Source organism: Camelus bactrianus, chromosome 12, assembly GCF_048773025.1.
Source record: "Camelus bactrianus isolate YW-2024 breed Bactrian camel chromosome 12, ASM4877302v1, whole genome shotgun sequence".
NCBI classification, from domain to species: Eukaryota; Metazoa; Chordata; class Mammalia; order Artiodactyla; family Camelidae; genus Camelus; species Camelus bactrianus.
The window spans coordinates 64941643-64958945 of record NC_133550.1 but is presented as its reverse complement, the minus strand read 5'-3'; the positions used below and the strand labels follow the sequence as shown (position 1 = coordinate 64958945).

Here is a 17303-nt window from a genome sequence, read left to right as displayed (position 1 = left end):
GCCCTGGTGTGAAGTACAGTAAACTGAAATAATACACGGATCCCTGGCCATGCTCGGGGCTTAGAAACTGAGTGAGGCCTGTGCCTGAGCAACTGTGGCCTCTGCAGGGCACCCCCTACTGCCGCCCCGAGGCGGGGGCTCTGGTCTCTGTACGACTGGCCTCCCCCAGGCAGTCACCTATTTCCCTGCCACTTCCCTTCCCAGGGAAGGAACCAGCTAGGCAGGCAGTCTGTTTGAAATTATGGCAAGCAGTTTTATTTTATGTTATGACTAAGGAATATTGACATTACAACGTGATTACCATAGAGAACATTTGTTCCGGTAGGATAAAATCGATTATAATTTGTAATATTTTGTATGCTGGCACAAAAACTATATAATAATAATAACATAATTTTCTTTTCATATATTAAGCTAAAAAAACTGTGTGTACTTTCCTGAGTTCTTTTTTCAGAAATCAATTTCTATAAAGGTATGATGGGCTAAATATCATAGCCGTGTAAGTCCATAGGTAATTATTTAGAAAAGGGAGTTCTCTTATGTGTTCTTACTGGCTTTAGAGTATCTCTGTTTCCTGTCTTCTTTTCTTTCTCTTAGACGCTGGTCCCAGTATATTGTTAATACACCATCCTGTCCTTGTCTCTTTTTACAAATGCCGAGGGCTTTAGTTGCCAGGGCAAGTTTATTCTTCATTTACTTTCCCCCCAGATAGACTGTCACCAGTTAACATGGGGTGACCCACTCTGCACAGACCCCGGGGTGCCTGGACTCGAGGCAATGTGTAATTGCCTGTCTTCCTTTCTCTCTTCCTGTGCACTTTCCCTCTTCCTCTCTGCTAAGTCCTGCCCAGTAGAACCCTGCCCTCCCTTTTCCTCACCACCAAAGCACACTGCCAGCTAAGCCATTCCAGGAAATCAGGTGGTTTTCTGACGTGTTCCCCAGTTGAGGGCTGACCGAGAGCCTGAGGCCGGACAGCAGGATCTGTTTGGGCTGTTGCAGGCTTAATCACTACTCTTTTAAAAGTTAGATAAATATAACAGTATGAATCACAATGCTTATAAATAACTCAAAAACAACTGTTAAAAAAAAATCACTGTATATGTGACCCAAGGGCATCAGTCTAGGACTTAGACTAAGAGAAAGTCAAGCATGATAAAGGTACTAAGGATTTTTTTGTGAGAAGTGGAGGGCTGCCCTTTAAACATTTTTTATTGATTTTAAAAAGTTACAAACATTAGTTCATTGGGGGAAAAAAATCCAAACAGTCCCAGAGCATATAAAGTAGGAAGTGAAAGTTGCTCCTCCGGAGCCCCGCCTCCCTTCCCTTCTCCTCCCCCGCCAGCCAGCTGCACACACAGACACACACACGGACACACACACGGACACACACACAGTCCCATTTCCCAGGCATGAACACATTAACAGTTTGGTGTGGGTGGAATGTTTATTTAAAAAGTTGTTGTTGTTGTTTTTAAGTAGAATTTCAAGACAACAATTTTGCAAAGGAAAACATTTATAACCTCTGGCTCTTGCCCCACAAAAAAGGAAGGGCAGTTTACGTGTCTACGGAAATGGCAAAGCTGTGTTGGGAGCTGACTACAGAGTGGACCTAGGCATCTGGCCCTTCCCCACCAGGTCCCAGGGCCGGAGCACTTCACCCCAGTGCCTGTGACAGCCCAGTTTCCTGGGGCCCCCTCCCTCCAGCTCTGCTTCTTCTCAAGTTCACCATTAAGTATTTCATGAGCTATGACAGGTGAAGGGGGTCCATCTTGTCCATGCATTGCTGTTGTTGGACTAGGGGGAGGGACAGGCTCAAATACAACATAAATAAGAAGACGGACTATAAAGAGGTGGAAACAAAGCATCGTGTCTACCTCTGGTTAGAAAATAATAGGCAAAGTTTAAAGGAGGAGGTAACATTTGCCGTGAACTTTGAAGATCTGGTGAGATTTTGATGATGGAGACAAGGCTGGGGAAAAGGAAGTCAGCGCTGAGACTTTAAGAAAAGGTGTAGAGGTGGGAAAAGTGAAAGGTTTAGCAGCTAGGTTTTGTATGCATAGGAAAAAGAGGGGAAATGAGAGTCAGAGGGGAAGATCTGTGTGACGTTGGGAGGGTCTTGATTGACTGCCAGGCTGGGAACTTAATCTTGACTCCTTGAGGGGTGTACGTGGGAGGGGAAGGCTGATGTGGGCCTGGGTGCAGCGGGCGCCCCAGAGATTCATGAGGCAGTGCTGGGTGGGCACTAGGAGCGAGGGCGCTGCAGCCTGACTCCTAGGGGTCTGAATCCTGGTGCCATCCCCCGCTAGCTCTGCACGTGTTCCTTACCTCTCCGTGTCTCAGTTTCCTTCTCTTGAAAGTGGGGATGAGAAGGCTTGTGCTCATCACAGGGCTTGGGAGGAGTGAGCAAATGGACTGACTCAGAGCCTGGCAGGTGGCGGGCCCCCAGCACGTGTCCACGATGGTCAGATCCGAGTCATTTGGGTGCCTGCTCAGTGCACGTGAGAGGAGCACCTTTTTATGTTGTTAGCTCAGAAAGGCAGCACTTTTCCTGACCTTATATTAAGCAATCAAGCCAGTTAAACAAATAGCTACCTGGAAACGTCCTGGGCTTGTCTCTAAGAGTCTAGATTAATCACAGTGTAATTTACTTCATTTTAAAAATGTGATTACATGATAACCTTGTCAGGTTTATTTGTGAGATTCATTCTGCTCTACGTACAAAAAAAATACTAACTGTAGCAGCCATTAGTGAAGCTAGTTCATGCAGTTTTTAAGGAGGTTATGTTTTAACTCATAAGGATTGTAGAAATTATGGGAAATCCGTTTTTATCATTTACCTGACTTGTTAACAGGAGGAATTCTGTTTGTCTTTTCATTTTAAATGTTATTTTTAAATTTTCTTAATTAAAACCTGTTTTTCTCAAGCTTCACAATTATCTGAGGTGCATTCATAAGAGGATATAAATTTGGAAAATGAACCCATTAATTTTATTAATACAATCCTGGACAAGTGAATCTTTGCAAATGAAATAGTTTTGTGAATTGTCCTAAACTGTAACTGTTTTAGTATCAGTGATAGTGTGACTCGTTCTTCGAACCAAATTGAAAATGACTAATGCTGAAAACGAACAGTTCTGGTAAAGTGAAACTAATTCTTCAGCTTTTCTTGCTTTCCGTGGTTTACTTTCTTCTTAGCGCTGTCACCGACTCTTACCTTCCGTACAGCTCTTAATCTAAATAGAAGATAAGAAGCAACCTGCAAGGAGCCGCCGCCTCATGTAGCAATGGGAGCCGATACAAAGTTCACGTGTCTTCCTCAGGTTGACTATATTCAGAGTCCGTTATCATCAAAACCTTTTATTTTGAAATTCCGGTGTTATGAGAGAGAGGTCAGTTCAAGAACAATTAGTTTTTATGTTCAAGAGCTGGAGCCTTGTCTTCTAGGAAGGGTGACAGGGGCCAGGAGTGGCTTGTATCAGCTGCCCTGACCCAGCATCCTGGAAGCATCTGTCACTGCCAGCACAAACTCGGAATTCTTTAGGATCCTGAAGAGCAAGGAAACCTTATTCTCAAAAGTTCAGTGGCTTGATTCTGGGAGGAAAAAGTATTAACATTTAAGAATATTCTTTCCGTTTAGATCTACGGAGTTGGATTCTAACTGGTCGTGGTTTCAACTGCGATGCATGCAAGTTGGAGGAAATGCCAATGCAGTAAGTTCATCTCAGCCATGTCCTTCTTGTGTGCATGTGTGCTGCACTAGGAAAGGAGTTCACATTTGCACGAGAGAACTTGGGAGGCCCTGTTGGACAACAGAAAGGCATGGTGGGCTGAGGAGTTGGACGACCCAACTGGCTTGTTTTTCCAGAAATCTATTAAAAACCTAATAAACACAAAGCTCTGGATTAGAATACAGTGATAGACAAATGAGACCCCTCCCACAGGCAGAGACAGAGCAATTAAAGAAGTAAATAAACAAGAAAGTAACAGGTGTTGGTAAGTGCTTTGAAGAAATTAAAACGGGAAATGATGATGCGGAGGACCTGGGAGGCTTCTTTATGACAGTATGGTTTTTTAATGCCTGAGGGTGACTTTTGTACTCAGATGGAATGCTTCCAGCTTCTTTCATCTCAATTTTACTTAATTTATTAAATCTACAAATTAAAAAGCCTACTTTCCAAATCTTCAAATATAGCACATAAATATCATATGTCAATTTATAAACTTAGTAACTTCTGTGTAAAAAGTAACTTTTTAAAGTATTTAATTTATAATTTTACAAGAGCAAATTTCCTTAACCCCATTTACAAACCTAACTAAGGATCCTCAAACATTTTAAACTTCATTTACAAACTCAGTATATCTGATTTCTAAAATACCCAAGTGGCAGCCCTACAAATCTAGCTAGCAAAATCACCCTTTATCTAAAATACTGTTAAGATGGGGAGGGTATAGCTCAGTGGTAGAGCACATGTTTAGTCCTGGGTTCAACTCTCAGTACTTCCATTAAAAATAAATAAATGAAATGAATAAACCGAATTACCTCCCGCCTCAAAAAAACCAAACAAACAAAAGTACCATTATATATTTATAAAATACCAAAATATATTTATAATGGTATGCCAAAATGGTGTAGATTGAGTAAGCAGAATTCCCTCAGACATGCCATTAAACATTCAAAGTACAAGAAATCAAATTTGCACACATTTCAAATCAAAATTATATCTGCATCAGTTAAATATTTAAAATTAAAATTGTAAATCTAAAATAGTAGTTTTCAAAATACCATATTATTGTTCCCTAAGCAGAAAAATTAAATTTAAATTAATCAGTTAGCTTACTTTAAACTTAAATTAGATTCATTTTTTCCCCTAGTGAGAGAAATTAAATACTAAGGAATATGATTTTGTCAGTACGAGTGATCTTTGGAAGGCTCCAAGCTACTGTAATAACTAAGTTTTTTTTTTTCCACTTTCCAAGAAACAATTTTCGCCCCCTGTTGAGAATGCATGCCTTAAGTATTTCAAGCATGTTATTCGAAACCCTTGCCCGTTGTCGTTATGTCCACAAACTTGTTCTCCAACCTAAACCATGGGTTTAATTGTATCTGTCCTCATTTCTAAGCCGTCCTAAGGTTACAGAGGCCCCCACCCATCTCCAGAGAGCAGCTTTCTCACCTCAGCCAGTGGAGGTCGGGGGACTGGGGTGGGGAGGGGTCCGTCAGTGGTTGTTGGGCTCAAGCAGCGGAATGGGGACCATCCTGCTCGGGTGGTCTGCCCCTTGCTCTGCCCATGTGACATTGGGCAAGCTGTCCACCCCCTGCCTCAGTTTCCCCGTCTGTAAACTGTGACTGATAGTGTTGCTCTGAAGATTTAGTGGGGTGGTGCCCGCAGAGGACTTAGGATCTGGTACCTGTGTGTGCTTGGTACCATTATTCATCCAGTTGGTTTAATAAAAGGATTGCTCACACAGGTTTTTAAAACACTTGCTTTATTTAAGATGCGAACACTATAATTCATGACTGTACATGGAACCTTTGAGAGGCGTTTGAAAGCAGTTTTCTCTGATTGTTTAAACATCTTTTTTATCACCATGTCTGTGCTGTGGTCTCCCCTAATGAGGAAATAGTGCTGAAGAAGATGAGAGCGTGGCTCCTGACCTGCTTGGCAGAAATTCCAGTTTACTGGAATCCAAATTGAAATGAATCCCTCATGAGTTAAAAGTAGCCCTGAGTGGAGAGCATCCCCCTAAATAACATTCAGGACGGCGGAGGTGGTTCAGTGGAGAAAAGACAGGCCAGTGATTTCATTTGCTAATGCAGGTCTCACGTCCGCTTTCACCAGATGATCAATCGCAGGTCTGTGGGGGTGTCACCCCTTTTAGAAGGAAAAATGTGTTTTAAAATTTTTCATGATTTAAATTATTTTGGTTTTCACTAGTTTGTTCAAAAAATCATTCGTAACATGCAGTAACATTTTTGATCACGTGTTCGTTAATGTGGTGTTGCTGTCCCCCACGTACTTTCCTCTGCAGTCTTCCTTCTTCCATCAACACGGGTGTGCCACCAACGACACCAATGCCAAGTACAACAGCCGCGCGGCCCAGCTCTACAGGGAGAGAATCAAGTCGCTGGCCTCCCAGGCAACCCGGAAGCACGGCACTGATGTAAGCACTGCGGGGCCGTGGGGGTGGGGGCTCCTTCACACGGACCCTCATCGCGGTGGAGAAGGGGGCTTTCATCCCAAACAGTAGAACGTTCCAGCTGATTCTCTTATGAGGAAGTAACATATGGTGGGTTCACGGTCACTCTCAGCGAGGTCCTGTGAACACGGAGCAGTGCGTGCTGCGGCCCCACTCCTGGGGAAGTACAGTCAATACTCACCCCATAGCCTTTTTCACACGTGTTTCTGTTTAAAGACACCTTATTTTGTATCTCTTGTTGACTCAGTAACACTGAACTCATGGCCAACAGCACTACAGCCCCTGCTGAGTGAAGCTGAGTGAAGGCTGTGTCTTCTCTGTAAGGCCGGTCACAGCCTTCATGTGCTTGGGGACATGAGGGGGTGCTTCACTGCACTCGGGGCCCATTTTAAACAATGAGAGCACCACCAAAAAGCACAGAAACATGGAAAGCGTGTCACTAAATAGACTGCAGAAAGGACAGCAGGAGCTGGAACATGAGGCAGGACGTTGCCTTGTTCAGCCTCAGCTGGGAACGTGCACCTCGGGGGACAGATTCTCTGCTGCTCTGCAGGGGTCCCCGCAGGATGGCAGGTGGGGGGCTACAAGTAAATTGTAGCAAGTAGGTGAATTTGCAAATACGGAATCCAGATGACGAGGCTCGGCTGTACTTAGCAGGTGTGAAGCTCGTCTTTCCTTCTCAGAAATGACTTGGGAGCTGGTGTTTATCTTCCACAAGGTTTGCCCTGGAAGTTACTGGCTTGATACATTACTAAGATGTGCTCAGGGCCCCGTGTGGGCCTGTTACTGACTTTACAGTAATGGAAAGTACGAATCATTAGTAAATCTGTCTCTAGAAAAGGAGTGAAGGGTATTAAATAAAACTCTTTAGAGCAGGTGAGGTGCTGAGCAGTGCGTGTGATTTTGTTCCAGCTGTGGCTCGACAGTTGTGTGGTTCCGCCTTTGTCGCCGCCACTGAAGGAGGAAGATTTTTTTGCCTCCCATGCTTCTCCTGAGGTATGTGTTACACTCTACATAATTTTAAAGTATGCTTCTCAAATATAAAGTTATAAACATGAAGTTATAAAGGGCATATATTTAAAATGTTTCCATTAGGTTGCAGGCTAAGCGGCTACAGCAAACAACCTGAAATATAGTCACTTCACGTAGAAATTAATTTCCCACCAGCAGTTCACGGGTCAGCTGTCCAGGGTTGACCGAGGTATTTATTTTGCTGTTCTCTTTGTGTGGCTCCGTCTCAGGGTCCAGAGTGGCTGCTCCAGTTTATGACCTTTCCCAGCCAGTGGGAGGAGGGCAGACATCAGGAAAGCAAGTGCCCTATCTTTCACAGTCCAGGGGTAGCACACCACATGGCACTTCTGCCCACACACCGCTGGCTGGAAGGTATCCCATGCCCTGTTCCTCACTCCCTGGGAGGCTGAGAAAGCCCTCCTACCAGTCTTCCTGCAGCTCAGAGCTTTGGGATTGACAAAGAATGAAGACAGATTCTAAAAGGAGATTGAATCTCATCGCCCCGATCTCGCTGTGTCTGTAGAACATATCTCAAGGTTACTGTGAGAAAGAAATGAGTTAATACAGAGGAAAGGCATTGGCATCTAGCACAGAGGAAGCCTTCAACAAGTGCTGTTTCCTTAGCCTCATCGTTGTAGTCCGACAGCGCCAGTAGCAATAATCCATGGTCCTTTTGTAGATTTTCCCCAAACCGCTTAGATCAGGGAACATAAGACCTGCAAAGCCTAAAATATTTACTAACTGGGCCTGTGAGGAAATGTGTGCGAGCCCAGGCTCAGAGCCTCGGATGTTCTGTTAGCGGCCCTGCCTCCTCCAGTCCCGCTGGGGTAGGGGCAATATCTGCTTAACTGCTGTTCAGTCCTTCTTTAACTAATTTTCAAGTAAAAATTGCGTGAAGTTGTTAGAAATTGCTAAACCTCGATTTTTTTTGGCTTTTATAATTTGTATATTACATGCATGTTATTATTGACAGAGTCAATAGTTACTCAAAGCAGTAATCAAACAAGATGGGAACAGAACAAGAAGAAAACATAAGGCGCTCTGTTGTGATCTGCTGCTGGTGTTTAATACAGAGCTGGATATAGAATATCTGTGATTAGTAGCGGAGAAATGTTAAGAATAGAAATGATGGGCTAAAAAGAGGAGAGAGATGAACAGTTTGGTGTGGATTAGAGTTGGAGACGTTAATATGCATTAGTTCACTTTAGTGTGTCCCTGTGTGTGTATATATATGCATGTGGGTGTATATATACACACACACACACGATGGAGAACTAATTATAGATGTGTGTGTACACATGTAAGTATATTACCTAGCTCTGTCCACTCAGAGGCCCAGAGACAGGATTCCCCGCACAACAGTCACACCCAACACCCGTATCTTGGTTTCTGAATGCCATTCTCCAGTAAGAGGAACCAGGGCTGCCTGTGAAGAGATGGCAGATCCTAGGACTGGGGCTCCTGGGGCGGGTGAGCCTGGAGCACGTTATAGAGCGAGAGGTCGGGATGTGCTAGGAGGCCGGGGCTGGGGGAGTGGATGCGCACATGTCTAAAGGACTCAGGAACCAGCCTGAAAGAGGTCCCAATGGTCAAAGTGGAAACAATCTGAACAACAAAATAGATAATGACCTTTTGGCTGTAATCCAAAGAATAAATAAATATCCAGGAGCCCATACTGATATAAATAGATGATTGAATAAGTGTGTAGGGGGTACAGTCTCTCATAGAGAAAATTCCAAATCATACATATATGTCTCCACCCCTCCCCTTCCCCTTGTATGTCGCTGGACTCAGTGACTCGCCTCCCAGGACTTAGAGGATGGAAAGGGGAGAACGGTGGCTTTGCAGGGCAGAGACGGGCAGGCAGCACCCTCACCAAGGATGGGAGCTGGCGTCACCGGTGCTCAGTCGTGTAGGTGGGAGGCAGTGAGTTGCCTCTCTGGTATTCTTCCCTCAGACCTAGTCTGGTTGTGAGAAAACATCAGACAAACCCACCTAAGGGGCTTTCTTCAGAATGCCTGATCAGTCCCCTTCAAAAGTTTCAAGGTCCCCAAAACAAGGGAAGTCTGAGAAACTGTGACCAAGCAGAGGAGACTGAGGGGATGTGATGGGTGCAGTGCGGGCTCCTGAGTGGGTCCTGGAACAGAAAAGGGACATTGGTGGGAAAATCGATGAAATTGAATAAAGTCTGGAGTTTAGCTGATACTGTACCAATGATAACTCTCAGTTTGGACAAATGTACCCTGTGTATTTTAACATTAGAGGGAGCTGGGTGAAGAGTATGTGGAAACTATTATCTTTGCCACATTTGTGTAAGTCTGAAATCATTGTGCAATAAAGTTTTTATTAAAAAAAAAAAGAAAACTGAGGAATTTGAGCATTGAAACAGAGACTTAAGAATAGATAATTTTTTCTTTTTTTAATTTTATTTATTTTTTATTGATGTACAGTCAGTTACAATGTGTCTGTCTCTGGTGTACAGCACAGTGTCCCAGTCATGCATATACATGTATATATTCATTTTCATATTTTTTTCTATTAAAGGTTATAACAAGATATTGAACATAGTTCCTTGTGCTATACAAAAGGAACTTTTTTAAAATCTATTTTTATATATAGTGGCTAACATTTGTAAATCTCAAACTCCCAAATTTATCCCCTCCCACCCCCCTTCCCTGGTAACCATAAGATTGTTTACTATGTCTATGAGTCTGTTTCTGTTTTGTAGATGAGTTCATAGTGTCCTTTTTTTTTTTTTTAAGATATCGTACGGTATTTTTCTTTCTCTGTCTGGCTTCACTTAGAATGACGATCTCTAGGTCCATCCATGTTGCTGCAAATGGCGTTATTTTATTCTTTTTATGGCAGAGTAGTATTCCATTGTATAAATATACCACAACTTCTTTATCCAATCATCTTTTGATGGCCATTTAGGTTGTTTCCATGTCTTGGCTACTGTATACAGTGCTGCTGTGAACATTGTGGTGCATGTATCTTAAGAATAGATAATTTTTAATATTATCCTTCCTTCCCACTAATCCAGGTACTCAGAAAGTGACTGTCTAAATTACTAGGTTGTCCAACCCTGTTCTGATTTGTTTCTTATGACTTTTCTTGCTCTGTTGCCAATGACTTTTCTCCCCTCACTTCAGGTGAGTGGCCCAGGGTGGGCATCAGCACAACCCGAACCATCCCTGACACCACGGGACGTGGACACTGCTCCAGCAGACAATGAAGGTAGCCCTGAGAAGTGGCCTGTTACTTGTCCTACACGTCACTGGCATGCCATGAAACTACTAGAAGATGAGGCCCTCACATTTAACAGGGAAAGATGCCCATGATCGATTATAAAGTGGGGATGAAAGATTGCTGAACGTGGAATATGATCTCATGTTTGTAAATAACAAGACCAAAATCATACACAGTTAACATCAAATTGTTCACTGGAGAATGAAATTACTGAGGATTTTTACTTTAAACTTAATATAGTTTTGAAGTGACTGAACTTTTATAATAAGTATGTATATGTTACTTTTAAAATCAGGACACAAGATCTCAATTTAAACTATTCTGTAAATAGTTGATATCTAACGATTAACATTTGGCAGCTTTATTATAGGATTACATTTATTGTAAACATACTTACATCAGTTGCTTACATTTAAAAAATTGCTCATGTGATATAACATGGATCAAAACACTTTCTGTTTTAAAATTGAGCATTCTTTGTTACCCAGAATGTTAGTGTGAATTAACAACAAAAACGTTAACATTTGACAGCTAAGCAGTGAACTAGTGGGTGGGACCCTCGGAAGTGCTGGCTCGTGTGAGTTGAACCTGGAACCGCTTTGAGGAACTTAGTGTAACAGGAAGGACTAGACAATCACCAACCTTCAGATTGGGTGATAGTGCTGAGGCAGTTTCTGGCAAGGACTTTGCTGGAGGGTTGGAGAATAATTGGCATTTATCAAGTAAAGAGTCCACGAAGAGACTCTCAGTTGGTTTTATTAACAGGAAAACGGAGGTAGCTAAGTGTAAAACAAGATTTTATCCTTGTAAATTCAGCTCTGCGTGAGAGTGGAGTCGGGGAGCTTGTGGTGAGAAACGAAGTCATTTCGTTTGTGTTGAATTACGGGTGTAAGAGTGGGAGTGTCTGAGATGCCATCAAACAGCAGATTTTCAGACGCCTGTTTTTCATTTTCCTGGTCCAGGAGTAGGACCGTCAGTGAATCAGGATAGGAACATTTTGCATCCTGGGGAACAATGAGTGGAGTTGGGACGAGTGTCCAGCATTTTGGAAAAAATAGTAAAACAAGGCAGAATTCCTTCTTTACTCTTTACACCAAGCTAAATTCAGGTGGATCGGAGAGTTAAGTGTAAAACACGGAAGCATGAAGGTCCTGGGGACACGTGGGCGGCACTGTTCTGTCATCCTGGATGGGGAAGCCTTCCTGCATATCCAAGCCTCATTAATAAATCCAGCCACCAGAAATGTAACATTTCTGTTCCAAAGATGGGCTTTAAAGACCAGTGATAAACATTTACAATGCATATATGGACAAAATTTTCTTTCCTTGCAAACAACCGCGACACGGCTGGTTTTTGTATGATTTGCAACCAGTGAGTTTTCTTTCATATTTCTTTTTTTATGCATGTGACTCTAAATGCCTGCAGAGAAGACGTTTACACATTTCTCGGTGGAGTTCAGTTTTTTTATTTCTTAGGCTTGCACTGTGCTGGCCCTTTGGTTCTGTTTGCTTTCTGTTTTTTTACTTGGAATGGAAATCTTGCCTCTGGTGGTCACGTGGCCGCCTCTTCTTTGGTCCCAGCTCCGAGTCCTCTCCTCAGAGAGGTGTGTCCCGCCACAGCCACGTTCATGTATATTGTCTTCCTCTTGTGCAGCACGTCTCAGCTCTGGGAATCACCATGTCCGTTAGCTTGCATGTTCATCGTGTGTCTCTTTCCTGGGCTGCGCACTCCCCCAGAGAGAGACTTTTCTTAAGGAAACTCCCTGAGCTATTGATCAGTTGCTCATTATCCAAAGGAGAGAAGAGAAAAAACAATTCCGACACTCTTCTGACTAGAGAAAAGGTGGGCTTTGTACCCTCTGCAAGTACAGGTGATAATTTGAATATTGTTACTATGACAACTTATTAGCATAAAAGGCCTTCTGAGATTGAAGGTTACCTGCCACAGGAAGTCCTAGTAACTTCTGAAGCCCAGATGTCTCAGCTTGTTTTACTAACAGAAACTAAGATCACTAAATACAGAACAAGATTTTATTCTTGTAAATCTATTAGAATCTGCATTCTTAGCTGAAGAATTTCTCCTGAAAGGTTTTGTTGTTTAGAATTCCATCTCCTTCTGCACCTGCAACAACTTTCCTCTATCTTCTCCCTCTGGAATTTTTCCTAAGCAGTGGAGAGTTAGGGAGACTTGTTATCTCAAGGCTTAACCTAGAATTTCATCTGTTAGCATCGAGTGACAAGGCACAGTCTTGAGTAAGTTTCAGGATTACACAATGAAAAGGAGAGAACAAAAGAGTTTTAACAAGTAGAATATGTGGCCTGAAATACTCCACTTCTGTGTTCTTGTTCACTGCTGTCTCTCCAGCGCCCAGAGCAGTTCCTGGCCCATAGCAGGTCATTAACAAACGTGTTGTCAGCTCTTTGTCTACAGAGTGTCATCTTCTCACTCATCCTGCTTTGCCTATTTAAATGCCTTAACTGACGTTTACCTTTTCACAGATTTATAAAAATAGAATACTTGAGTTTCCTCTAAACCACTCTTGGGCTTGCCTTTTTTTTTTTTAATACTTTTTTAAACATTTTATATTTTTGTATTTTTTTATTCATTTATTATTTAATTATTTTATTTGGGGAGGTGGGGAGGTAGTTAGGTTTATTTTTGGAGGAGGTACTGGGGATTGAACCCAGGACCTCATGCATGCTAAGCATGTGCTCTACCATTTGAGCTATACCCTCCCCCCATTTGGGCTTGCCATTTTAAAAATAACAGCTTTATTGAGATATAATTTGCACACCATAAAGTCCACCCTTTTACAGTATACAATTTTGTGGGTTTTAGTATATTCAGAAGGTTGTGCTGCCATCACTGCTACCTAATTTCCTAGCATTTTCAGCAGCCCCAAAAGGAACCACTATCCATTAGCAGTCACTCCCCACTCTCTCCCTGCCCCTGCCCCTGCCCCCAGTCCCTGGCAGCCGCTAGTCTGCTTTCTGTCTCTAAGGATCTGCCTCTTCTGGACACTTCATATATGCGGAATCATAATACGTGATCTTTCGTGACTGCCTCTTGTGCTGAGTGTAATTTTTTCAAGGTTCACCCATGTTGTAGCATGTATCAATATTTCTTTTCTTTTTGTGGCCAAATAATATGCTATTGCATAAATATACTGCATTTTGTTTATCCATTTTTAAAGTAATGAATAAAATTTAAAATTAAGAAAAAAAGCTTGATGAAATTCCTAACCAGGATCATTTTTTAGGTAAACTAGAAAACAGAGCAGATTTCTTTCCAACTGAAAATTTAGGTGTCTTATCATTGATATAATTAGTATTAGAATTTCCAAATGTTAATATATATTGGGTGTATGGTCCACATATGTACTAGGTGTCTCAAAACAGCTTACTTTAAAGCACTAGATCATAAGGTAGAATTCCAAATGATATTGGTGAAGGAGACCAGTAACATTTTTATTCTACAAAGCAACTGGATACCAAATACACTTTTATTTTAATGGGCTTTTAATTCAAAACTCTTAAAATGATAGAATATGGAGCTTGAAAAAAGGCAACCATTGATGGAATTGGATAAGGTATGCAGTCCTGAGCAAATGGAATGTATTACATATTCAAAAGCACGTTTGATGAGTCAGTTTTCTACATTAATATCAATATTTTTTAACTTTCAGGTGGACCAGAACAAGGACCAAGCGTGGAAGGTCTTAATGTACCAGCAAAGGCTGCTTTAGGTGATATGCATTACCCTATATTCTGATTTAGAGAGTGATATTTAATCAAGGAAAATGAATCCTGTCTTTACCTTCTGCCTAGAACTTACAGAATAATATGGCATCATGTAATCTGTTAATGAGATTTATTTAAGCGAAAAATGCTGTTCTGCTTCAGCCAGGTTGATGATTGTGAAATGCAGCCACCTGTGTACCCAGTGAAGTTGCTGTGGATGCTTTTGATTTGCTGGTTTACTTTCCAGCACAAGCAGAAGTCAGAGCAGCCACACTGTTCCTAGTCACTCAAGAAATCTTAGCGTTTCCTTCTCTTTCTGATTTTATCGTAGGTGAACTTAATCTCTAATTTCTCATCATCAGGGAATTATAACCTGAAGTTAGTGTATATTACACTACATTAATTGGAAAGCAGTTGCTTTGGTGAAAAATAACTAAAGTATTAGAAATGTTCCAGGTGTTTTCATCATGTAATAATAGACTTGCAGGAGGTTGGGAGCAGATTACGTGACTTTATACTACAAATCTAAAAGAAAGTGATGAAAAGGAAAATTTCCATGGATGTCTTTTTTACACTTGAAATGTAATGATGTTATTCTCTCATTAGGACTATACATTTTAATCTGGTTGTTTGTGGTTTTATGCTATCTTTTCCTATTAAAGCATATTCTCATCTTTGTAAGAAAAAAATAAGATTTTATTCTTACTAGGTCTCTTAAGTATAATTCTAAAAACAGAGGATCTATAATCTATGATTAAAATTTACCCAGAAGTCTATTTTTAAGAGAACTTACCTAAAAGCATCACGTATTTTTGTGCAATTTAGAAAGTAATGCTACCAAAAAATGGAATGTCTTATATTTCTCATTGGTTAATATGATAAGATAAAGTCCGTATGTAGGTCTGGGTAGGAAAGCCCTTCATTGACCTTTAGTTGTGTACATAATGCCTGGCTAACTTTGTATTTTAAAATAATTTTGAAAGTTTTTGAGGAGTAGAGATTAATAGGAGAGTTTGTTCTATTTTTAAATTTTCTTTATTTTTCTTTGGGGGTAGGTAATTAGGTTTATTCATTTATTTATTTTTAGAGGAGATACTGGGTATTGAACCCAGGATCTCATGCATACTAAGCATACTCTCTACCACTTGAGTTATACTCTCCCTCCAATTTATTTTATTTTAATGGGAGGAGGGGATTAGGGTATTTATTTATTTATTTACTTATTTAAATGGAGGTACTGGGAATTGAACCCAGGACCTCGTGTATGCTGTGTATGCTAAGCACATGCTCTACCACTGAGCTATATCCTTCCCCTAGTTTATTCTAATATGCATAAGAAGTGCTCCTGAGGAAATGATGAATGAGGTGAGCTCAAGCTCTTTACTTCTCTGCTCTCTGAGTTTGGATGCTACATGGAAATCCTGAGGACTCCATTTTGGTGAAGCTCTGTTAACCTAAAATACACCCGTATATGTGAGTCTTTTGGATGACAAACTAATGTGGAAAACGTTATAGTCTCTTAAATAATAATACACAGTACCTTAGAATTTTTTTAAAAGATATACTAAAAGAAAAATTATATATTTCCATTGGTCTGACTTTCTACTTTTTATTTTTTCACAGAAGTTTCCTCTATCATAAAAAAGAAACCAAATCAAGCTAAACGAGGAGTGAGTATTATGTATAAAATATCTGGTAGTCAAGCTCTAGCTTGGCTTATGCACTCAAGAAAGCCACCTTTGTCACGTTACTTTTATTTATTGTGAGCCATATTATAATGTGTCGCTCTGCACTGAAAAGTGGTTTTTTGTTCAATGTGGTGAATGTTATACTTAGTGAAGATTTTCTAGAATGAGTGTTTAACATTTCTCTGTCAATGACAAAAATCTGGAAAAAGCCAGCAGAGGCTCCCTGGGAGTTTCTGTCATGTTTACGTTTCTAAAAGTGATGCCATCTGGTCAACTTGGGGGGTTGTCATCGGTTTAGAGCTCAGATGCCGTGGTTCCTTTCAGAGCCCCTGCTCTGGAGGCTGGCTCGGGGTTTGAATCCTGACCCTGTCACTTGCTGGCCGTGTGATCTTGGCTGAGTCACTTAATGGCAAGAGCATCAGGTCCTCATCTGTCACCTGGGGATGATGATAATGCCAATCTCATAGAGTCTCGAGGACGAAGTAATACCCCTCAGTGCACATTAGCTGTTGTTGGAAATGTTTCCAAACAGTTGGGGTAGAATGTAATCTTATACTATATCTTCTAGCTTGGGGCCAAAAAAGGAAGTTTGGGAGCCCAGAAACTGGCGAATACGTGCTTTAATGAAATTGAAAAACAAGCCCAAGCTGTAGATAAAATGAAGGAACAGGAAGACCTTCCGGCCAGGGCGGCACCTAAGGAAGAATCAATGTAAGTTTGATTGAGCAGAGTAATACGTTTCCAGTGACTAAAACTGTCAATTAAAGAACTCCGAGATCTGCTTTCCAAACGCTGTTTATTTTTACATATGTGTGTGAGGAGGATACTGCAGAATTTAGTTCTATGAAAACTGATACCTCAGGGATGTGTGGATTGGCAGGAGAGACTAGGTGAGGGAGGGCAGCCATCAGTTCCTGCTGAAGTTGTGTGGCAGGTAGAGAAACTGGAGTCCTCATGCTTTGCTGGTGGGATTGTAAACACAGAGTTACCACGTGACTCAACAACTCCACTCTTAAGTACATACCCAGAGAAATTAAAAGATACACCCACACATCTGCACAAAAACTTGTACATGTGTTCACAGGAACATTAATCCCTATAGCCAGAAAGCAGAAACAATCCCAGTGTCCATCAGCTAGTGAATGGATAAACAAAGAGTGGAGTATTATTTGGCCATAAAAAGGAATAAAGTACTGATGCATGCTATAGCATGGATGAATCCTGAAAAGTTTATTCTAACAAAGAAACTGGTCACAAAAACCACATATTGTATGAAATTGTTGCTGATTTCTCATCATCATTTAACTCACAGAACATAGGGGGCAGCACTAAACTGTATTTAGGTTAAGTATGATTTGAAATGCTCTGTAAAATTTACTGAATTGTCACAGACTTCACTTTTTTCTAGTTCTTCGCT

General features: G+C 41.3%; 1 protein-coding gene across 1 annotated transcript in view; it reads left to right on the top strand.

Annotated features, from left to right (window-relative positions):
- The window catches only part of ARFGAP3 (ARF GTPase activating protein 3), a 46232-nt gene that overhangs the window by 5527 nt on the left and 23402 nt on the right, over positions 1 to 17303 (top strand). The window contains exons 3-9 of the mRNA XM_010960196.3: positions 3638 to 3710; positions 6031 to 6162; positions 7111 to 7194; positions 10362 to 10446; positions 14144 to 14203; positions 15822 to 15868; positions 16455 to 16597. Of these exons, the coding sequence (XP_010958498.2) occupies positions 3638 to 3710; positions 6031 to 6162; positions 7111 to 7194; positions 10362 to 10446; positions 14144 to 14203; positions 15822 to 15868; positions 16455 to 16597 (624 nt within the window). The remainder of the gene's footprint in view (positions 1 to 3637; positions 3711 to 6030; positions 6163 to 7110; positions 7195 to 10361; positions 10447 to 14143; positions 14204 to 15821; positions 15869 to 16454; positions 16598 to 17303) is intronic.